Source organism: Channa argus, chromosome 14 (genome assembly GCF_033026475.1).
Source record: "Channa argus isolate prfri chromosome 14, Channa argus male v1.0, whole genome shotgun sequence".
NCBI lineage: Eukaryota > Metazoa > Chordata > Actinopteri > Anabantiformes > Channidae > Channa > Channa argus.
Window position 1 is genome coordinate 7527037 of NC_090210.1, and position 21226 is coordinate 7548262.

Below are 21226 nucleotides of genomic sequence, written 5' to 3' on the forward strand. Positions count from 1 at the left end.
CCTGTTGTTCGTAACATGCACTTTTGATAATGTGTTGAGTCAAAATACTTGCTCTGAAGAAAATGGTGAAATACAAATAGCACAGTGTTGAAGTACATACACTCAAACACAAATGAGAGAAATATTGTACTTCACTGTTTTGTAACTTCATGACTCTACTATATCTCAGAGATGCTGTTCAGTGGCGGGTGGACTTGGGCTTGTAGCTGACGTTTCGCCTCCAAGCAGGCTTCCTCAGAACTGAGCAGCTGGGTCTGTGGATTTGTTTAGACTCAAGCATCTTTCTCTCAGCGGACTACTGTAGATCCTTACCATGCAGGTCTTTCATCACTTCCACAGCGGTTCCCCAGTTTTTTCATCTAACTTACGCGACTCCAACAACACACATAAAAACTGGGTGGTAAAACAACCCCAAGGTGATAGTGTAGGTAGGTCTTTGAGAAACATAACATAACAGTGTGTGTGCTGGACTGGAAATTAATGCACATTATTTGAAAAGGCTGTGTGATGCTTGTTGGATTTGGATCTATAAAAAGAAAGGAGCTCATATTTTACTCCACAGCCACTTTAGCATCTGTGCAGAGCCCGGTATCCAACAAATGTCCCCCCTCTGACACAGACAGCATGTCCAGTAGGTGGCAGCACGACACAACATCGGAATTGTCCAAGTCGTCCCAGCCCAGTGCCTTCAAGGATGTTGAAGTTTTGTAGTTCCTGTGTTGTTGACCTGTCAGCGTTGTAGAACAACCTGTCACTGCTGATAGTTTATCTGTATGTCTGGTAGTTGCATTTTTCTGCCACTGGCAAAACAAGTACCGGGGTTTTGGACGATCTGGATTGGTTTTACTCATCGTTGTCGCTGTTGTCAGATAGCCTTCGAGCTAACCAGCTTGACAGCTAGCTTGTCAGCTAGTTAGCATTCGACGGTACCTAGCAGCGTTAGCTAGCTTTCTAGCAGACAGCTAGTTAGCCTGCTGGCTGTACGAGGGTAGGAAGCCGCCCTACCCTGTAAAAAAAACCTTTCCGGACAAAGGAGTTAACGGTAAGTGAATAAAAACTTAAAACAGGTGTCGGGTCTTAGCCAAAATTATCATGCGACTTAGTTATAATGCTAGTTTTAGGTGGTTTTGTCTGTGGCTAAAGCTTCCTCTAAGCCAGTACAACTCCTGTCAGCTGTAACGTTAATTCAAGGAATCTTTGGCGTTTCTTGGTGAGTTTCTGTGACATAACGGCAAATAAATCAACGGGAAAGCACAGACCGTGGGAAATACATTTAGCTTACGTTTGTGGGGGCGTAGGCCAACAACTTAAGTTAAATCCGGAGGTCTGGGCAAGAGCCCACTGGCTCGGTAGCAAAGTGGACATTTGATTCCTGTGCTACAACTTTACTTACTCTGTCAAGCAAAGCAGATTTGTTTTTTAGACACTCATATTTCCAAAACTGCCATTTACAGTGAAGCTAAGTACACAAGTGAACTGGTAACGTTAAATCAAATCATTGCTGAGATGATCCTCAACTATTTTATGTCGAACATCGTGCTGTTCATGTAAATCTTCTGTGTGTGTGTGTGTGTGTGTGTGTGTGTGTGTGGGTGGCAGCCCTGAACAGAAAGAGGAAGGATGGTGGGGGGGTTGTCTGTGCAAGTGCCCAGTGTTAGATCGGGTAATTGTCAGAATTCATTGTACTGAGTCTCATCTTCGTTACTGATGAGAAATTCTAAATTCTACACAACAAGTTAAAAAAGTGGCAAGCTTAGGTGTTTAAAAGTAATGACACGTCCCCTAGTTGACCTTTCTTTCTGATATCATGATGGAATTTGTGGAATGGAGAAGAGCTCTAGCCCACAACACAGAAACCCTCTGTAAACGCTGTATTATTTCTCTATTTGGACAGAGAGGGTGGGTGTCTGATCGTCCTTGTGAATCAGAGCTCTCAAGGTGTTTCAAAGTCTACCAGAGAGTGTAGGATGATTGCAAAGTTAAAAGTCTGTTTTGGAGGTTATAGGTTCCACAAAAACACTGGTGACTGAACTTTGTGTATTTGGTTTTGTGTGTAGTCAGTTAATTGACAGAAATTTGCCCTTCAGCTATTTTGAGAATTTATTTAAAATTTGAGAGAGCATATAAGGGTGTGCTGCTTTCTTTGTTTAGTCTTTCTCCAACTTTAATATTTTGTGGACTGTTGCTTATACATTAATAAAATGCTTTAATTATGATTTTGTGAGGGCAATTTCTATTTAACAGGTTACTGGTGATTTACAGAGCAAAAGAACTGTTTCTGAACAGTGAACGATTCTGAAGATTAACATTAATTAGTAAAAAAAAAAAATATTCTATCAAAAAACATTTTCTTGGATTTTAAAGGTTGCTGAAATACCTAAACAACGTTTCATTAACTTTCATCACACATTTTCATTTTGCTATTGTATACTTTAACCGAGTTTTGTATTGCTTTGATTTCCATTTAAATCTACCAGTGTAGTTACTGGGAGTCATCCAACTGGAGGATTATATAAATATCACTATTTCCTGAAGTCAGCCAGGATTCAGAAACACAGTTCTGTTAAACTGCTGCATCTAGTGGAATAGCATGGGATTTCTTGATGCCAAATGTGATGTTAAACTGAAGGAGCAGTACAGGAATGAGAAGTTGAGGCTGGGGAGGGTTAATTCTGTGTATGTTAAGGAACAGAGTGGCTGTGTTGAAACAGGTGGTGTTTGCTACAGCTTCATGTATATTTGTATTGGTGAGAGCTGTTCTCTAGGAAGTAAAGTCTCATTATCTGCACCTGTGTGCTCATCTTCAATCATCTTTGAGACTGCAAAGAAGCGCGTGTGTGTGTGTGTGTGTGTGTGTGTGTGTGTGTGTGTGTGTGTGTGTGTGTGTGTGTGTGTGTGTGTGTGTGTGTGTGTGTGTGTGTGTGTGTGTGTGTGTGTGTGTGTGTGTGTGTGTGTGTGTGTGTGTGGTGAATGTGACTATTCTGTATTTTAATTGCGTTTGGCTTGGCAATTGGCACAGATGGAAACCGAAGGCTCCAGTGGGCTGCTGCTGTCCAGGAAGAGGAGAAGAGAGGGCTCCAACGGAGACACTGATGAGGGAGAGAGGCTTGGAAAAATTCCCAGATGCACTGTGGTGGGTGGGCTCTCGCTGAGCAGCATATTTGTCAAGTTCTGTGTGTGTGTGTGTTACTCAGTGTGGTTATACAGTATGAATGTATGTGCACAGATGGCTATGATTTACAGATAGATTAACACTGAATGTTCAAAGAAGATTAAAATTTTAAATATAATACATAAATTTTAAAGCTTGTTTTGTATAAACCCACTGGGATCAGTTTTTATTTGCTGTGGGCATCAGGTGTTACAACTTTATGATAATTTTATTGCTTTGTTATACTCTGTGAAAACTGCATTGTGTTGCAAAAATAGCAATGACTAAATTTAAAACAACACAAGTTAATAGTTATTCTGAAGGCATGCTAGATAGAATAAGAGGGGTTTCTACTTTTTTAGGAAGGGAAGATAAAGATTCTAAGGAGAACTTATTCACATTCACTGTAACTCTTTTTCTGTTTGTGTAACTTAGGGATTGAAGCACCCCGCACCTTTTGCAGATGAGCTTGAGCCAGCTGATGATAAACCCTATAAGAGAGTCACTATGGACGAGGCCTTAAAAGGAACTCCCCGTAAGTCTGATTTCAGCTTAAATCCATTTGGACAGCTTCTCAGAGTGTCTGATGCCTCTTTGTCTTATGAAATAATCATTTAACTGTTTGTAAGGCATATGGACACATAGGAACATTCTAGCTGAGCTCTATACCGAATGAATGTTTTGTCTTTACATGTCTCTCTATCCAGTTGAGAGACCAGTGCGGGTGTATGCAGATGGCATCTTTGACGTTTTCCACTCAGGTCACGCCAGAGCTCTCATGCAGGCTAAATGCCTCTTCCCAAATACACACCTCATTGTTGGAGGCAAGTATGAGTCATTGTGTGGCCATGTCGGCATTCGCAGCAGCACACTGCTGTTAGCTGCTTCTTTTGTGACATTCTACACACAAGATGACAATCAAGAGAGTGTACATGTCTGATTAATTCAGACATCTGGGTAAAGCTTGAGAACTGATAGTTAACAGTGCAGTAATTTAGGAATGTTAACTGTGGGTTTGCTGGATGTTATACATTTTATGAATATCCACTACTTTGTGCTGATTGGCCTCCCTTCTAAAAAGGGGGGTCAGAGTTAAACTGTTGCAACATAAAAAAAAGCAATGTTTTTTCACCTTCCAAACTCATTTGTTTAATTGATTAGAATGTTTCTTACTATTCACAGTGTGCAGTGATGACCTCACCCACAAGTACAAAGGCTTCACAGTAATGAATGAGGACGAACGATACGATGCTGTAACACATTGCCGCTACGTGGATGAAGTGGTGCGAAATGCTCCCTGGACATTAACACCCGAGTTCCTGGCAAAACATCGTGTGAGTGGATGAAAGAGAAGCACGCGAGTGAAGCACAGGCCAAACTGTGTTTATTTGAGACATGCAGTCAGTTTCTGTGCATTAGTTTAGATGTCAACAACTTCTGCCAGATTTTGGAAACAGTAATCTAGGGGTAAAGTGAGTACTCAGCAGTTTTGGCTCTCACTAATCTTCTTCCTGCTGTTTTTGTGGATTTATGCACAATTCGTAGATCTGAATCTACTGTGTTGATGTATAATTGATTACAAAATTTTGCATCCCCTAACGATGAGATGGCAAAAAGAGGAAAACAAAAGCATTTGTTAACATAATATTAAATGCACATTCAGCTACTAAAATGGTTGTTCATTATTGAAAGTCACAAATAGCTGCGTGTATAAAAAGAAAGTAGCATTTTTTTTTATCACCAGACATCTAAATGATTCATGCAAATCCAAATGATTCAACTTTGGTCTCATCAGACTGCAGTCTTGTACAAAATGACATTTGGTTTGTTCACATGCTCCTTAGCATCCTCCATGGCTTTTATGTGCTTTTCTCTCAAATAGTCCAGACTTGTGGACATTACACTGGACCCGTGGAGATGTAGACTTATATTCCAGTTGCCTCTCAGGACTTTGTCAGGTCGCCTTGCTGTGTGTTTCGGATTCTTGCATAGCTCTAGTTTCCTAGTACTTCTTGGAATAGTCGAAGTGTGTCCACTTTTTTTCCATTTCTACGTTATGGTCCTCTATGGTACTAAATTTTCTAAATGCTTTGAAATATTTGTATATCCCTCTCCTGCTAAATGAAGGTTCACCTGTTTCATTTTGAGGTCTTCTAAAACCATTCATGGTCCTGACTGCCGAGGTCATAACTGAGGCTGTCCTGGGGCTCTACCCACTGGGGCTCTACCCACTGGGGCTCTACCCACTGGGGCTCTACCCACTGGGGCTCTACCCACTGGGGCTCTACCCAGGCAAATTTAGTGCAACTGCACTAAATAGTTTTAAATAAAGATCAGACACCTGATTTTACATATCAAAGTTCATTAACTGGAGGCTTCACCAATAGGGATGCAGTTGTTTTCACTCAACTGCATGTTGTTCACAGATTGATTTTGTGGCTCATGACGACATCCCATACTCCTCAGCGGGCAGTGATGACGTGTACCAGCACATTAAAGAAGCTGGTGAGTGCGAAAGCAACAGTGACGTAGTGTGGTATGGACATAATTACAGGGCACACGTCTGTTAGTTGGAAGCAGTAGTGAACAAATTGCACAGTATAATGAACAGAAATGTAAATATGTTTGATACATTTTTGTTGTGAAACTTCCACCTCAACATGCAACAGTTTGCTCAAACCATGTTCAGGGGAGTGTTAACAATGCGCACATACGATATATGGCTCACACACACACACACACACAATGAGTTACATCTTACATGATTCCCCCTTGTTTCAGTAAGACATGAGAATACACATTATTTATACAAATAAACAAGTGTTTCTGATCATATATCTGTATCTGGTGTCCACTCGCCTTTTCTTTCTCTCGACCCTCACAGGTATGTTTGCTCCCACCCAGCGGACAGAGGGCATCTCCACTTCTGACATTATTACACGCATTGTCCGAGACTATGATGTATATGTCAGACGCAACCTGCAGAGAGGATACACAGCCAAGGAACTCAACGTCAGCTTCATTAACGTATGAAACTCAGCTTTTATTCAGTAAAGTCAGTGTTGGATAAAAAGAGGTAGTGGTGTGGGGGTGAAATGGTTGGTGAATGAATATTGAACTTTTTGTAGCCTGAACCTTCATGTGAAATTTGCCATCATCTCCTCAGGAGAAGAAGTACCACCTTCAAGAGCGTGTGGACAAAGTGAAGAGGAAGGTCCGCGATGTAGAGGAGAAGAGCAAGGAGTTTGTTCAGAAGGTGGAGGAGAAAAGCATCGACCTCATCCAGAAATGGGAGGAAAAATCCAGGGAGTTCATTGGCAACTTCCTGCAGATGTTTGGCCCTGAGGGAGCTCTGGTGAGGATTTTAGCCACTGTTTAATGATGTAGCATTACTAAGTCCACATTCTAACTTACATGGTTGATGTCCTGGAAGATGTGTTGCACTGAGAAGGATGGAACACACAACCTGGAAAACATTTGGCTAACATTTACCATGGTCATTGCCCGATAAGCCAATATTTTGCTTTCAGAATTTCGAAACATTCTCTTAAATAGGCCAAGCATTTATTAAAGAAATGAATTTAAAAGGACAAACAAAACCTGTTTTGTTTGCATCTTTGTTTGTAGCATCACTACATTTGCTTTTTTCAGTGTGGATTTCTCAACTCATCCTGTATTTGTTTTATGTGGCATCACTTGAGATAAGATGCCCCTTCTCCATATTTCTTTTCCCCTCCACAGAAGCACATGCTGAAAGAAGGCAAAGGCCGCATGCTGCAGGCCATCAGCCCCAGGCACAGTCCCAGCAGCAGTCCAACACACGACGAGCGCTCCCCCTCTCCCACCTTCCGTCTCCCCTTCTTTACCAAGACCTCCCTGCCTCCCTCGCCTCCGCCACACCACAGCGGAGCCCGGGGATACCTCATTAGCGAGGATGATGATGATGACGACGATGATGAAGATGACGAAAACTAGAGCGTTGGAATACTTATTTGGGCTGAAGTCAGTGCTACCAGTAAACTGGGCTGTTGAGTAGCTTGGTTTCATTAAGCTCCTGCATTTCTTTTTGTTTTTAATTTTACTTCGATCAGAAATTGTGTCATGTTGACTAAAAAAAAAAAAGTTTCTCCACAGGTCTTGTTTTTAACAACCAATTTTTCTCTTTTCTGTGTAACGGTCAGTAAAACTTACCACTAGTCACTTGAGTTCTTTATTTTCTAGTCTCACTTGTCAGTAACTTTTAAGTGGATTTTATTAGTCACTCACTGTCACTTAGGAGTATTTTCAGGTGCATTCTTAAGTTTGGCACAGGTGAATATCTCTGTCATGACTTGAGCAGGAGAGCTTTCAGGGTTTTCCGTCACTTGTTGGAACAGCACATGTAGTATTGCTGTGGGAGAGTTGAGCGAGACCCCATAGAAACACTGGGGATTATCTCTGGAGGAGGTTTTTCTTTCGAGCAGGTCAGACAACTGAAGATTTAAATGATCTACTTACACGTGGCAGTTTATATTCTGCTCATACTATTAAAAAATCAACCGAGTTTTTTTTTTTTTTTTTAAATATGGAAACTCCAGATAAATTAAATAGGAGCTGAATCTGAGAGTATTTGTGTTAGATTTCTGTGAAACAGCAGCTTTTTTCTCAAGCTTGTCTGGCTGCTTTAGGCCTCAGCGTGTCTCTGTGTATGCGCATGTGATATTTTGGGTGCAAGCACTAACAGTACATCAGCATGTTAAAATGTCTTTATTCAGCGTTCAACTTTTGACAGATTTGGATTTACTGTATTTATTAATACATTTGCTTATAATTTCTTTGTCTGGACAAGTATTGGGCTTTGGGAGACTAGACTCGGTTTTCAAATTGGGCACCTTTTAACCTGACATAAAAAGTCTGGAAAGACCTATTTATGTATCAGAATAGAAAATTATTTTTGTAGATTTCATTTTTTGGCTTTTTCTTAACACTGTTTGCTTTCAACAGAGAATTAACATCAGTGGCTGAACTGAGATCATGTTTTTCCTTTTTTCTAATGCAGATCTGGGCATGATGCACGTGTTGAAGTGTTAGGTGTCGATTTTTTTTTTCATCAAACACCTGGCAACTGTCTAAATTCCAAAATCTTTTTGGAATAAGTTCTACTCACTATTACAGTTGCAAAGTACACTCACCAACTCATCTCATACAATCCAATACAACAGCTCTGCCATGAATTCTACTTTTATAAGGTTTTGATTTCTTAGTTTTTAAGTCAACACTTTCAGAAAAGTGATAATTCTACAATGTGGTTTTATAGAGGTCATAGTTGGTGATGGAGTTGTACTGGGGTGCAACAAATTAAGAGGTGGATCTAAAATTGTGGCCACCACCTTTTAATATAATGCTCCACCACCCACCAGGTGGGTGGAAATTATAACCTCACCAGAGTAGAACTCATGTCAGAACTGCTGCTGTAGATTGCATTGGATTGTACAGATGTGGCTAATGAAGTAGCCAGTAAGTGTACACCCAAACATCTCTGGGGCTGTGGGGTGTCCCCCCCCCGCCCCCCCAAATCTATAGGACTTCCAGTGCCTGTGCACAGTTTTAGATGTATTATGTTAGACTGGACTGCACTGTATTAGGTGGGTGGCAGGTTCAAATGTACAGTTTGCATCATTGAAACCCCAGATCAACATTTATGTAGCTACCTCCTCCTTACTGAGCAGATTTTCCTTTTGAGCACTAAGTATGAACGGTTTGTTTCTGTCTGAACAGAGCAATTGTTGCAGCATATGGTCAAATATTTTGATGCGTCTGTGTGTCCTCTATAACTGTTGATGAAAGCATGAGTTGTCTCCTATATAATGAAAACTAAACATTACTGGTAAACTGAAGATACTGCTGAGGACTCTTAAATGTTGCTAAATGTCAGATGAGTCTGCTCTTGGTTAGGTTTCCTAAAAGCAATTGAGGTTTAATTGATCTTTGCTCCAGCCACTAAGGCTTTTCTGTAAATGAGTGTAACATTGGGGGAAATTATTCCCCCAGTTATCCAGTCCAGTTGTTGGTTTTACAAGAACAAAATCAGTAATTTACTGAGGAAAATCGAGCCTAGACTTTGGTGCTAAGCTCCGTTTGGAAAGCTTTGCCTCAATTCTTGTTTAATCGGTGTGAACTTCCTAAGAAGAGCACATCTATGTTAAGAGCTCAAAGGTGGTAAGCACATAATAGCCACTACTACAAAGATAAATGTTGGTGTTTTTAATAGGAAGTGTCTTAATCTTGTATTATTTCACTGTTTGGAGTTGATTTTGTTTTATGTCCTGGATGTAGAGGAAGAGCAAAGAGGAAAAATGTATTAAACATTTTGGCCAAAGTGGTTTTTGACCAATCATTGTGTCCTGTGCTTTTTATGTAACTGCTCAGGTTTTTCCTGGATTTATCATTTACCCAATTAAATTTAGGGAGTTCAATTAAAAGGTCTTGACGAATTTAAGTTTTTCCAGACAGTATGTCAAAAAAAGAACAGGATGAAAGACAGACAAAGCTGTGCAGCAACCAATATTATCCTCAAATTCATTGTTACTCCATCTACACCCTCAATTCAGTCAGCAGCAGGAGGAAATACTCAAACAATAGAACTTGCGTCAAAATATCAAACACACAGGGTGAAGGGGGGTTGGTTACATAGTCTGATTTTATTGGACAGAATGATCACCAGGGCCACAAACATGAAGAAGCAGACAGTGACAAGGCAAACACCAGGGGGAGACCTCACCAAGCCGTAAACACTTTCAGAGCCTGATTTGAGTTGAAATATTGTGACAGAGTTGATGTAAGAGCTTAACGTTTAGGAAACGTGAGTCACAACTCCCAGTAAAAATGATGATTAAACCTCAAAACTGTCTGGTATGTTCCCTTGTGTTCTTAGCTTTACTTTGACTTTACTCTCTGAAAATGCTGGTAAAAGTAGTAGTGGAATATGATGGGACAGAAACACTATACAAAACAACTCAGTAAGTGTGAATTCTTTCCCAACCACCAGTAAGAGACTTAAGTTGACAAACACTCTTCCTTTCTATTAAGTGGCAGAGAAAGTATTAAGTTCTCAAACAACCATTCTCAAAAACACAGATCAAATATAAATCTGTTCACAATACAGACAGACAATGCATCTCAGCATGAAGGGTAGACTACTGCGACTCAAGTTCTACAGAACCTAAATCAGGATTCATTATAAACCACCACAGCTACAAGGGATAACTCTAGAACATCTAAAGTAACTGGAGAGTAGGTAGTGTAACAGTAACACTGAATAAACAACAGAGCAACCCTTATAGACACCAAAGGTGCTTCCTGTCCTCTCCCCCTGGTCCCCTCCTGCATCACTTGTCTTACTCTTTCAGACACCAGTTGGTTTACAGGTTTACTCATCACTACGAGATACATACGATACAATGGTTCACATTTTGCATATATCTGTGCATTATACCATATTGACTTTTTTTAACGATGTAAATTCAGTCTCCAACAACTAGTTAGGAAGGGAACAGGGTTGTGGAAGTGTTATGAGAAAAGCTATAAGGACTGAAGGGAGAAGAAAAAAATCTTAACAGGACAGATAAAGTGGTCAGTTCGCTGCCCGGGGGAGTTTAAATTTAGCAGCGTGTTTCATAGATGCCCGAGCGGCCGATGTACCGCACCCATTTGATGACATCGTGGTCACTGTAGTTGAGCTTGGACTCAAATACCTTCAAGTAGCGCACCTTCAGACCAGACGGTGCAAAAGGAACCTGCAGAGATGAGGGAAGAAAATGTTTAGGTGTGTCGGGGCATGTTGTGTGCTGTAGGCTGCTGGTTCTTACTTGGGAGTGTGAAAAACTAAGCCAGCTCTGACCAGGAACCATGTACACAAACACTGGCAGTTTGTGATTTGCGTGTGATACTGGGATTAAATTTACCTCACGGTCCATTTATTTCGCTGCCAGCAGTGTACAAGTTCAAGTAAGTTCTGTTCAGCCGTGTCTTTAGCAAACAGAATACCTCAATAAAACAAATGTATCATAGCTGATTTGTCTGCAATTTAACAAACCAATTTAACATGTGCACTCGATTTAGGACAATCTTAAGCACGTCTTTAGATCAGTGAGGTAGTTAGAACAAGCTGTCTCACATTTTACCTGAAGCCTGAACTGTGATATGACAGTGTGTGTGTGTGTGTGTGTGTGTGTGTCACTGACAGGAAGGCAGTGAACTATTCAAATTTTAATGTATTCTGACCTCAAAGTTCATAGAGATGGGAGGCCTGGCCCATTTTTTCTTATCGTTGGTGGGCAGCAGCTCAATCTCGGCACTGATCTGAGACTCCTTCATCCCAGCCATGCGTTTGATCCTACAAAACAAGCACACACAACCAGTCTCATAAAAGGTTTCATAAACAGAATGCCTAATTACAAACATGCATACATACAAGTACATAAGATTCAAATATCCGGAGGACAAAGTGTGTGTATAACAAAATTACGAGGCAAGTGAGAAGAAATAATTAACTTGGCTTATAAAAAGAAGTGCTCATGTTTCACGAATACACAAACACAGCCGCTACTCACTTCCAGACGATGGCGTTCTCACTGGCCTTGTACTTGGCTTTTCCCTTCATACAAATCACCTGCACACCACTGGTGTTTAGAGGCGTTGGGATACGCACCTGCAGATATGATGGAAATATGCAAACACTTTAATGTTGAAGTGCATATCAAACTTATAACAAATTGGCAAAAGGATGTTCTAAAATGTCTGATATTGTTCTGGACATTTTCAATCTGTTGTGCTGTAATGTGAAGAAAATGACCTCGTTTGTAATTTGCTCACCTCGATCTTCTGAGCCAGCAGTGAGGGTTTGAAATTGGACTTGATGACCACCTTAACCTCCAGTTTAGTGCGACCCACCTCCCTGACCAGAGGAATTACTCGGAACGGCAGAATAATGTCTTTAGTGGTGCGATACCTGCACGAAGGAGAGTGACAAAAACCTGTAGTCTTATTTGAATTTGATCATTTATAAAGCTTTCCACAACTTCAATCTACTGACCTCATGAGCTCATACTCTCCATCAGGGGGAATAAAGCTGATGCTACGCTCTGAGTCAAACTTGCTGAGGCGCACACACTGGTGGAAAGTGCAGTCATCGATGGCAATGGACTGCTTCCCGCTGTCAGGAGAAAAAAACACATCAGATAGAGACATAAGTGGAGCATTAGGCCAATATATAAATCTTAATCAAATGTTAAAAAGCATCATCATCCCCCAAAGCTCGAAAATAATGCCCTCCCTCAATTCATATCCGCATTAACAAAAAAAAGATCAACATACAAGTACATGTAAGGACACATCTGCTAGTGCTAAGATGTGAAACTAGTTGAGGTTAATGATGCTATTCGGCAAATAAATTACAATATTGGTTAGGTGTTTGGGGTAAAGGTTGAAAAGTCAAGCAGGGACATGTAGAATAACAAAATAATTGACCATTTTATGGCCAAGAGGGAAACAACCACCAGGCAAAACAATGAGAACTTAACAAGGCATTTTTGATTTGGGTTGAGTGTGTAGGGGGCAACAGCACATGAGATGTACATATTTTTAATGTGCTAAAGGGCTTAGACAAGACAGGGGTGTGTGTGTGTGTTGAGGTAGCAGAGGGTGAGGACACTTGTCAGTACAGTACCTTCCTCCCCCTAAATCACTGAGGTACAGCACATAGAAAAAGAGAGGGAAAGAAAGGAGAGATGCATCCAAAGGAAAGAAAGTAAAAATACAAATGTACAACCTGTCTTGTTTAACAACAAGACAGCACAGAAAAGCAGACAGGGGGCCCACAGACAAGGTGGCCTCATTTTAACTCAATGAATTTCCTTGTCTGCGTTTTATAGGCCAAATTAATAAAAAGAAGAAACTGAAGCTCAATTTTTTAAAGAGTGGCCTCACTTGTCAAAAGATTGTCGACTTGATCAAAGCGTGCTTTGTGCACTGTCTCACCTCTTCCCTGCATCATCAGATGCTCCTCCCTTGCCCTGCTTGTCAATAACAATCTTGTCGTTCATGCCAAATTTACACTCGGGCATCCCACTCAGATAGCTCTTCATCACTACTCGGCCTGACACATGGGCGCTCAGGACCTGGCCTGGACAGAAATGGGAAAAAATGATGATGATGAATTAAGTCTAAAATTGGCCAGACCACAAAATACATAAACCGATTTTTTCACATTTTGTGCAGCTTAATTCTGTAACCTACAAACCAAAAGTAAAATGAGGAGGAAAGATACTATCAAAAATGTTCAAGATACAGGAGATAACTATGTGTAAACTTCCTCATCTGCTGAGTAAGGTGTGTGTAAGATGTGCTCAAAAGCCCCAGAACAATCCATAAACCTGTGAATCTGTTTTGCTGAAGTCAACAATGAACTCAAATTCAATCCTGGAAATCTAAAATAACTAAGGGAAAAAACACAAATAAATAAAAATGAAAACACCCATCGGCTGAGGAAGAATGTTGATCAATGTTGACTACTGGTTGGACTAATTATTGGTCGAGGTGGTGTCAACTATACCTTTATAAACTGGTTAGCACATAAAACAGACCTTGTGGTGACATGAGCAGGTTGACGCTCTCCAGTACGTCCAGGAAAAGCTCATTGCGTCGATACTTGATGCCTTCTCGACGCCAGCCAATCTGGCCGGTCACCTGGCTGGTGATCTGAGACTGCTCCTCTTTTGTCTGGGGGACAGGGAGAGAAACCATTTTACTGCTGCTAAAAAGAAGAGATGGAAAACTGACAAAAAAGGAAATTATTAAAAAAAAAAAAAAAAAAAAAAGGTTGAGGTGAATGGGAACCATTAGCAATACAGAGGTGGGGATTAAAAAAATATACTTATTACTTATATTAACATTACTGAGCTAATATTGCAACAAGCCATTTATTACCTGGTGCTGATTTATGATGTGTCCATGACCGCAGATGGGAGAAAAGATCAGAGAAAAAAACAAATGCATATTTAGAAATGTTTAATTATTCCCACAAACAAGTCATAACATTGGAAGCATTTGTGAATCCAGTATGTTCCTGCATAAATATATAGGAACATACACACACACACACACACACCAGAGGAGGTTCAGATTCAAATTTGTAAGTCAATTTCAATAATGTTTGCTGCCTGCATCACTTTTTGCTTCTATATTATTTACATAATGTCCAGCTGAGACTAGTGAAACCAACTAGATATATTTCAATTCAAACAGTCTAAGCTTAGCGAAGGGGTTTATTGCATGACTGTTATCTTAAGCCACGTACACGTTCTATCAACAAACATTTCATCATAAGGTGAAAGTGTAAACTCACTGACCTGTCCCTTAATGCCCTGCTGGGTGATGAATGTCTTCAGAGCTCCTGTCTCTGAGTTCTGGGGGTAACCAAAGTCCAGGATCTCTGCATGAACCAACAGCAAACAGAAATATAAATAACCTATAGCGAAGATAGGTGAGAGGAAGAACTAGGAAACCACTAGAACTAGAACGATCCACCACTGACAGAGAGAAATCTGACAGGTTGACGCCCCAGAAGGATCCAGCTAATGAACCTTGGTCACTTTATCGTTTATATGTCAGATATTCCAGCATAATGAAATTTGTTTCACACACAAATCACATGACAATCATCATGTCCTACCATCCAACAGCTCGTAGATCAGCACAAAGTTGTTCTTGATGTTTTCCTCACTGATCTTGCCAAAGTAGGCCGTCATTACGTCACACATCTTGTAAAGGAACTCGAACACCATGGCGGCATTGACATTCTGCTTGGTGACAGCTGCCAACCAGATGTTCGAACGCTTGACATGGAAGAAGCTGGTGCGGGCAATGTTGGTCACCGGGGATCGCACCTGCTGGCGAGCGTGGATCACGTTCACACGAAACGCGTCCACTGCATTACGCCTGGGATGTGGTGAAGCAAGATGGGAGAAACAGAAAAAAGGAGAGAGAAAGCGGCATTTGAGCGAGGGGTTGACAATTGTTGAAGGATTTTGCATAATGTGAGGCTGCTGTTGACAGTATCCCACCCTGTGACATCATGTGAAAATGCTACTAGAGCTTGAAATCCAGTTTGGCACTGGACAACATACACAGACCTCAACAATATAACCACGCACTTCAAGGAACAAACAACTGTCCAAACATTTTCCCATCAGCTAAAAAAAGTACACCTGAAGCTGGTGCATTTAGGGGGAGGAAAAGGAGTGTTGTTTTGTGTAAATACAGAGAATTACCTGGAGGGAGAGGGAAAGCTCTGAGTATAGGTTGACACCCAAAGATTTCAGACCTTGTTTTAAACCATGCATGATCTAAATACGATCTGTATTTGGGTGTATTATATATTTTTAGGGAGAAAGAAAAGACATCAACAAAAAACTTAATTCAGTCTACTTTAGTCATTTCCAAGATGCTTTGGGGGATTGCAGCATAGATTCATGTGGGTTAATGACCGGGCTCAGTGCAGAGGATGCAGCACGTCCTGACAAGAATACCAAATCCTACTTAGAAATCCCTGAGAACATCTACAGGTTTAATCCAAGGCTGTAAACCAAAACATAAGGAAAGCACAAGTGCATATATCTTTGTAGATTTAGAACATAACACAAGTAACAGAAGCATTACAATGTAAACATTACAACCATCTGTCAGAGTGATGATTTACTGATTCTCCTCATTTCTGAATGAAAAAAAAAAGGAAAAGCAGGGCAAAAACAACAGATGAGGACATTATTAGTCTACATGCTTAGACACTGGCGATGCCAATAATGAGAACCAATATTCATGGAAGGGCTCAGGTAGCAGCTGGATTCTTCTGCTTTTATTGGTTCTCTCATGTATTTCAGTAGCCGCTGGTTTATTTACCGCTGCATTATTAGGACAGGTTTCTCATGCGTAGATGTAGCTGGCTATGGAATCAGTTGGCATGCAGTTTAGGGAGTCAGGGTTAGGAGGCCACTGGATGGTGGCCATTAGAGGGAAGAGTCATGCTCGATACGTTGGAACTTCTTACCTATTCCTACAGGGGCCAAGATGGAAAGATGGAGGAAAATGGTGATACAGAGGGAAAAAAACGTATGAAGAGAGGAGAGACAAAAATGCACAAGACATTTTCGTGCATCATGTGACTAATGTGGTGTTTAAGCAAGTGTTTGGAAAGGTTAGCAGTGTTATATTGCTCTTTAATCCATGTTGTTATATTCAAAACAGCCTGGCAAGTTCCAATTAACTAATCTGTACTACTCCATAACAGCCTAATTACATATTTGGCAAAAAACAAACGCTGCATTACAGACTATAACCGTATCCCAATGTTTCTGAATAACTAGTTTTACACCGTTGACAACAACATTTCAGCACATACCCTGCAAGCATTAGAGTAACATAATGGGTCGGGTTATTACAGGAACAATTAACAAGGACAACTGATGTGATTGCTGTCAATAAAGCTGATCGCATTGACAACAAAAATACAAGTGTTGTCCGATTTTCCCGCTGAACATTAAGTCTAAATCTCTAGCATTCAACCCAATAACAGTTCCACAAAATGAAGATTATCCTTGATTTATATATTTTCTGGATATGAAACTCAGAATTCAATTTCAGTTCTCTTTTTAATATGCAAACCATGCTATTCTTTGGTACACGTATGCATGCAAGTCTGTTTGTCTTTTAAACAAATCTGCGAACCTTGGATTTATCTAAATCAAACAGACCAAACTCGCGCTGAAAATGCAACGTCCCACACTAGGCAGCTCTGAAGTCCACGGGCTTTACAATTATTTTGGGGTGCATCGAATCCAACAACTACAGCGGAACACGTATTAAAGTCCAAAAATGCTTACAGTCTTTAAATGAAGATAACTTACTGACCCAGTGCACCAGCTGCATATTCATATACTTAGCATTGGGAAGTACATGAGCTTCAAGTATAGTATGCAGACATGCCTAAACCATGTGCAGTCTAAACCACCAGACCTGTAATACAGAGCATTCAGAAAGTTTTCACACCACCTTCACTTTTGGATTTTTATTTTTTTTTATGTTGCCAACTGATACTACACTTTTGAGAACACACATTTTTAAAAAGTGTGGGGGGGTCTGAAAACGTCCTGAAAACTTTGTGCATACTCCTTCCTAAAGGTGATAATGTCCACGGTTTGTTTTTGAGAAGTTGATTCAACTGTAAGATTATTTTTGAAAATGTTACTCCCTGCTGCTGTAAATTGTACAACACGTGTATAACACGGTGTACAAAATAACCTACCAGCTGCCAACCATCACTGTGTAAATCTACAAGACAGCTAGAATCGTGTACATTGTGGAAAACATTGACTCTAACCTCAATCCAAACACTAAATGTGACTGCATACACATCGCAGATGATAGCTGGGTTTAATAATAGAGACTTGGGTTCGGTTTTTGCTAAATTTAAGATCAAATGACAAATCCTGGATGTTGTTAATACGTTATCTCTTCAAACTGACTGAGATGTGAATTAGAAAAGGTGGATGTTGACTAGACCATGTAGATCGACACATAAAACCATATTCAGCAGGCTTTTCTATTGGGTACACGCAACTGATGAAAGATGAGGTCGTCAAGAAAATTGAAAAGTTGTAATATGTAGGCAGGGTAGCTTGGATACAGTGCTGAAAGATGGAGGTGAAACATTTCTGAAAAAATAAAAGTGAATCCTGACTGGCCCCAAAACTGCATGTCCAACTGATATTATATGTATAAACTCTGCACTATTTTTAAAGTAAGAACAGTACAAGTGCAACAAGAACCTTGGAACACGTGAAAAGTAAACAAGTTACACAGGATTTCTTTAAACTTTTCTCTTGCATAACCTCCAACTACAAATTGACTGGGTTCTGTTTTTGCTAAATTTCAAGGTTTGAAATTGACAAAAAATTGTAACAAAAACAAGAAGAGAAAAGGGGAAGAAGACATACAGAAAGGCAAAAAAAAAAAAAAAAAAGACAGATGTTAGAACACATACTGCATTTTTTTGATCGCACTGAGAAATGTGCATCCACAATAAAGCCATTGATGTGTGACAATGTAAATGTAACTTCGAGAAGTCTACTCTGGGGCTCCTGCCGCTGCTCTTTTATTTTACCTAGATATAAGTCTTTACACACACACACCTTGTAAAAACTTTTCCAAGCAGGCAATTCCCTGTCCCTCCATGCTAACTCAAGCAAAACCTATTTCTTTGACACAACTTTATTTACGTGTAATTGCGAAAGATAGGAGAAATGTACCTCATTCATAACTGAAAATTCTCTGGCTGCATTTGTGTAGTGATGTGAGAGTCAGAATGTAAATGAATAAATTCAGTTTGACAGTGATCTTCCAACAGCAACATTTCTTTTAACGAACCTGGAAAATTATAAAATAGAAGCAAATGTATCATTTTATTTGGAATCAATAATTTGTGATTTCTTTGATGTGCCCGATCACTACCTCTTATACACATGGTAACAGTAATTGCAAGGGCAATTTGGAGAAGATTTTTAAACAACTACCCCTAATCTTCATTATCCCATCCAACACAAAAGAGCAAAGAACATAATTTTGTGTGCATATTTTTTTAACTATGTGGCTTTTCCTGTAATTAATTTATCGGGGGAGGAAAAATTAAAAGAAAAAAAATTAAATCACTGCATGTTCTCATTCAATGTTTCATATTCATAAATGTGTGCATTTAGATAGTCATTTGTAGATATACGCAATCTCAATTTGTGATATCATCCCAAATGTATTCAACATTAGTTTTTCTTTCAAACACATCAGCAGCAATAACTGAACAAGACAAATGTGAAATTCTGAGCTAGGAAGAGAGACAGTGATGAGTCACCCAAAAATCTTACGTTCAAGTCAATATTAAAGCTCCATAGCTCCTGTGAAACATACCCAATGTCATCTCGGTAGACCCGGGAGATGAGGACCTCCCCCTTGTGGTTGTAGATAAACAGTCCTCCAATCATTGTGGGTGCTTCTCAGTCCCAACAGGCCATGGTGGAACCAAACGCCGCCTGAGAAAAGATAGAGCAAAACATTTCAGGAAGGAAGCAGGAAAAGGAAAAAGGTTGTGATAGTGAAGTAAAAGCAGTGACAAGTGACAAGCGAGTGACCAACTCAACAGGGAGGCGTTTGTCCCTTACATCTGCTTTTTTAGTCCTTTCCCTCTCACTCCTTCACACACACACACAAAACTCTACTGCCAGTTCAATATACCCTGCAGCTGCACCACTATGGTGACTGAGGTTATGTATGTGTGTGCACATAACAGAAATCAAAGATTGCTACAACATTGGATACCAACAGAGTCCAGTCCCAGTTTGCTTTTAAAGATTAAGAAAAGATTAGCGTTCACCGGTGTAAAGCAGGATGCCACCAGGTGACAGTTAGAAATCTGTTGCTCTTACTGGGTTTTACTGGGTTAAATTTGACTGCCAGAGCCTGTCTGGGTCTGATCAGCCTATACATGAAATGTAAAGTAAGAACAAAACATGAAGACAATCAAATTCATCCAGAGACTGTGCAGACAAATAATAGACCAGCTAAGGAGTTTATTTTACAATGCTTTTTATTCGAGGTCAAAGGTTCTAAAAATCGGGGGATCAAGGACGTGCTTAAAATTCCTCGAAGACAGAGGCCGGACAGCTTAAATACACGGTGCTTGGACGACGTACAAAATCAATGTAATCCCAAGATTATTAAAATAACTTCACCATAAGGCCACTGCAGAGTCGTGACCGAATGAAAAGCGTCCAAGACCTGAACCAGTGTAATCGCCTTTTTAATGGCCCAAGTCAAGATGTCTGCTCACTAGGGCCATGTTCATAAATTTTAAATATTTTCTACATTTCCATTGCAATCGACGAGAGACACTTTTAATTATAATCTACACATCAATCATTCGCGTTAAAGACTACAGCACTGATGGAGGCCTGACCTTCATTCACATTTTAAAGTGATGGAATAGACCGAGTGAGAGATAGCTAGCCAATTTAGCTTACGTTAGCAGGCTAGCTGGCGGTGATGTAAAGCGAAGCGGCGTCGAGCCGACAACAGTTATAAATGGACTTCCTGCGAAAATAAAATCCGACATTTTGACGTCCATTTAACATGCAACACTATTTCTATCGACAGCTTACAAATAACAAAATGAAACTCTAAATGGACTGGCCCTGGGACCTCAACTAAATGGTCATAAATCGACAAAAAGAAAAATCACACTACAAGCTTCTATTTCGAAAAAAGAAGCGCTCATCTTCCGTTTTCATATTGGCTGCCGCTGCTAGCTTGATATTAGCTAAGGCAAGCGGAACTGATGCTAATGTTAGCATCGCCCACGGATCAAGTCTTTTCACCGGCTCACCGTGATGACCACCGGGCTAACGCTACAGTTAATCATTTTGACCAGAAACATTTAACAATTTCGACGCTTGGGATCTTACCCTAGTTGTTTCACACACGCCACCAGTTTGCGTTCGCCGTCTTACGGCCTCTGATAGCTTATGCCAGGATCCAGCAGGCTCCCACTCCACACACACCCGCTAATTCTGCTCCTTCCTCCTGGTCCTCAGATAACTGTCAGCTGACCCGCCGTCCTTACGAACAGCCGTTCTGCTGACAGGAAAAGGCGCGGCTGGAGCGCTGTGTAAACCGCACCCAGGCCTGCTTGTGATAAGTTCCACAGACTGCTGGTCAATTATTGCTTATTTTATGGTAGTTCAAAACTGGTAAAGTGTGTAGTAGTGGGCTTCTCCCCATTATATAATGGATATTGAAGCATGTTTGATTGAATCCAAGTACGTAATAAAATATTTCTATCTACTGGAAGTTATTTCGGAGTTAGTAGTAACTCCAGGGATGGACCTTACGTGAAAGGGGGCAAGAAAACTGACTTCCCATTTGGAATTATGTTAATAATTAATAACTTTATAATAATTTCTAAATTAAGACGTTATTTCATGTTTTTCCTTTAAA

The 21226-nt window shown here is 40.3% G+C and overlaps 2 protein-coding genes across 2 annotated transcripts; one reads left to right on the plus strand and one right to left on the minus strand.

The window, feature by feature from the left end:
* The first annotated feature begins 695 nt into the window (after positions 1-695).
* On the plus strand, positions 696-9525 carry pcyt1aa (phosphate cytidylyltransferase 1A, choline a). Its single transcript, XM_067475432.1, has 9 exons — positions 696-1042; positions 3020-3133; positions 3587-3686; positions 3859-3975; positions 4334-4485; positions 5578-5656; positions 6036-6178; positions 6318-6506; positions 6893-9525. Exons 2-9 carry the CDS (start codon positions 3020-3022, stop codon positions 7124-7126), a joined length of 1128 nt encoding a protein of 375 aa, XP_067331533.1. The 5' UTR covers positions 696-1042; the 3' UTR covers positions 7127-9525.
* A 286-nt stretch (positions 9526-9811) lies between these two features.
* Positions 9812-20855, minus strand: LOC137098812 (AP-2 complex subunit mu-A-like). Its single transcript, XM_067475433.1, has 13 exons — positions 20695-20855; positions 19145-19266; positions 14862-15127; positions 14539-14621; positions 14117-14122; positions 13774-13909; positions 13169-13313; positions 12858-12875; positions 12225-12344; positions 12005-12140; positions 11743-11840; positions 11414-11525; positions 9812-10926 (listed from the first exon to the last, which is right to left on the minus strand). The coding sequence occupies exons 2-13, from the start codon at positions 19216-19218 to the stop codon at positions 10792-10794; spliced, it is 1329 nt and encodes a 442-aa protein (XP_067331534.1). The 5' UTR covers positions 19219-19266; positions 20695-20855; the 3' UTR covers positions 9812-10791.
* Positions 20856-21226: the final 371 nt, after the last annotated feature.

Excerpts from the sequence above, each read along its gene's own strand:
- pcyt1aa (XM_067475432.1), top strand. The coding sequence starts at position 3,020 with ATGGAAACCGAAGGCTCCAGTGGGCTGCTGCTGTCCAGGAAGAGGAGA. Across the intron at positions 3,976-4,333 it reads TACACACCTCATTGTTGGAG|TGTGCAGTGATGACCTCACC; the intron begins GCAAGTATGAGT and ends TACTATTCACAG. Across the intron at positions 6,179-6,317 it reads TCAACGTCAGCTTCATTAAC|GAGAAGAAGTACCACCTTCA; the intron begins GTATGAAACTCA and ends TCATCTCCTCAG.
- LOC137098812 (XM_067475433.1), bottom strand. The coding sequence starts at position 19,218 with ATGATTGGAGGACTGTTTATCTACAACCACAAGGGGGAGGTCCTCATC. Across the intron at positions 13,314-13,773 it reads CCTGCTCATGTCACCACAAG|GCCAGGTCCTGAGCGCCCAT; the intron begins GTCTGTTTTATG and ends ATTTCTGTCCAG. Across the intron at positions 11,841-12,004 it reads TGCTGGCTCAGAAGATCGAG|GTGCGTATCCCAACGCCTCT; the intron begins GTGAGCAAATTA and ends TCATATCTGCAG.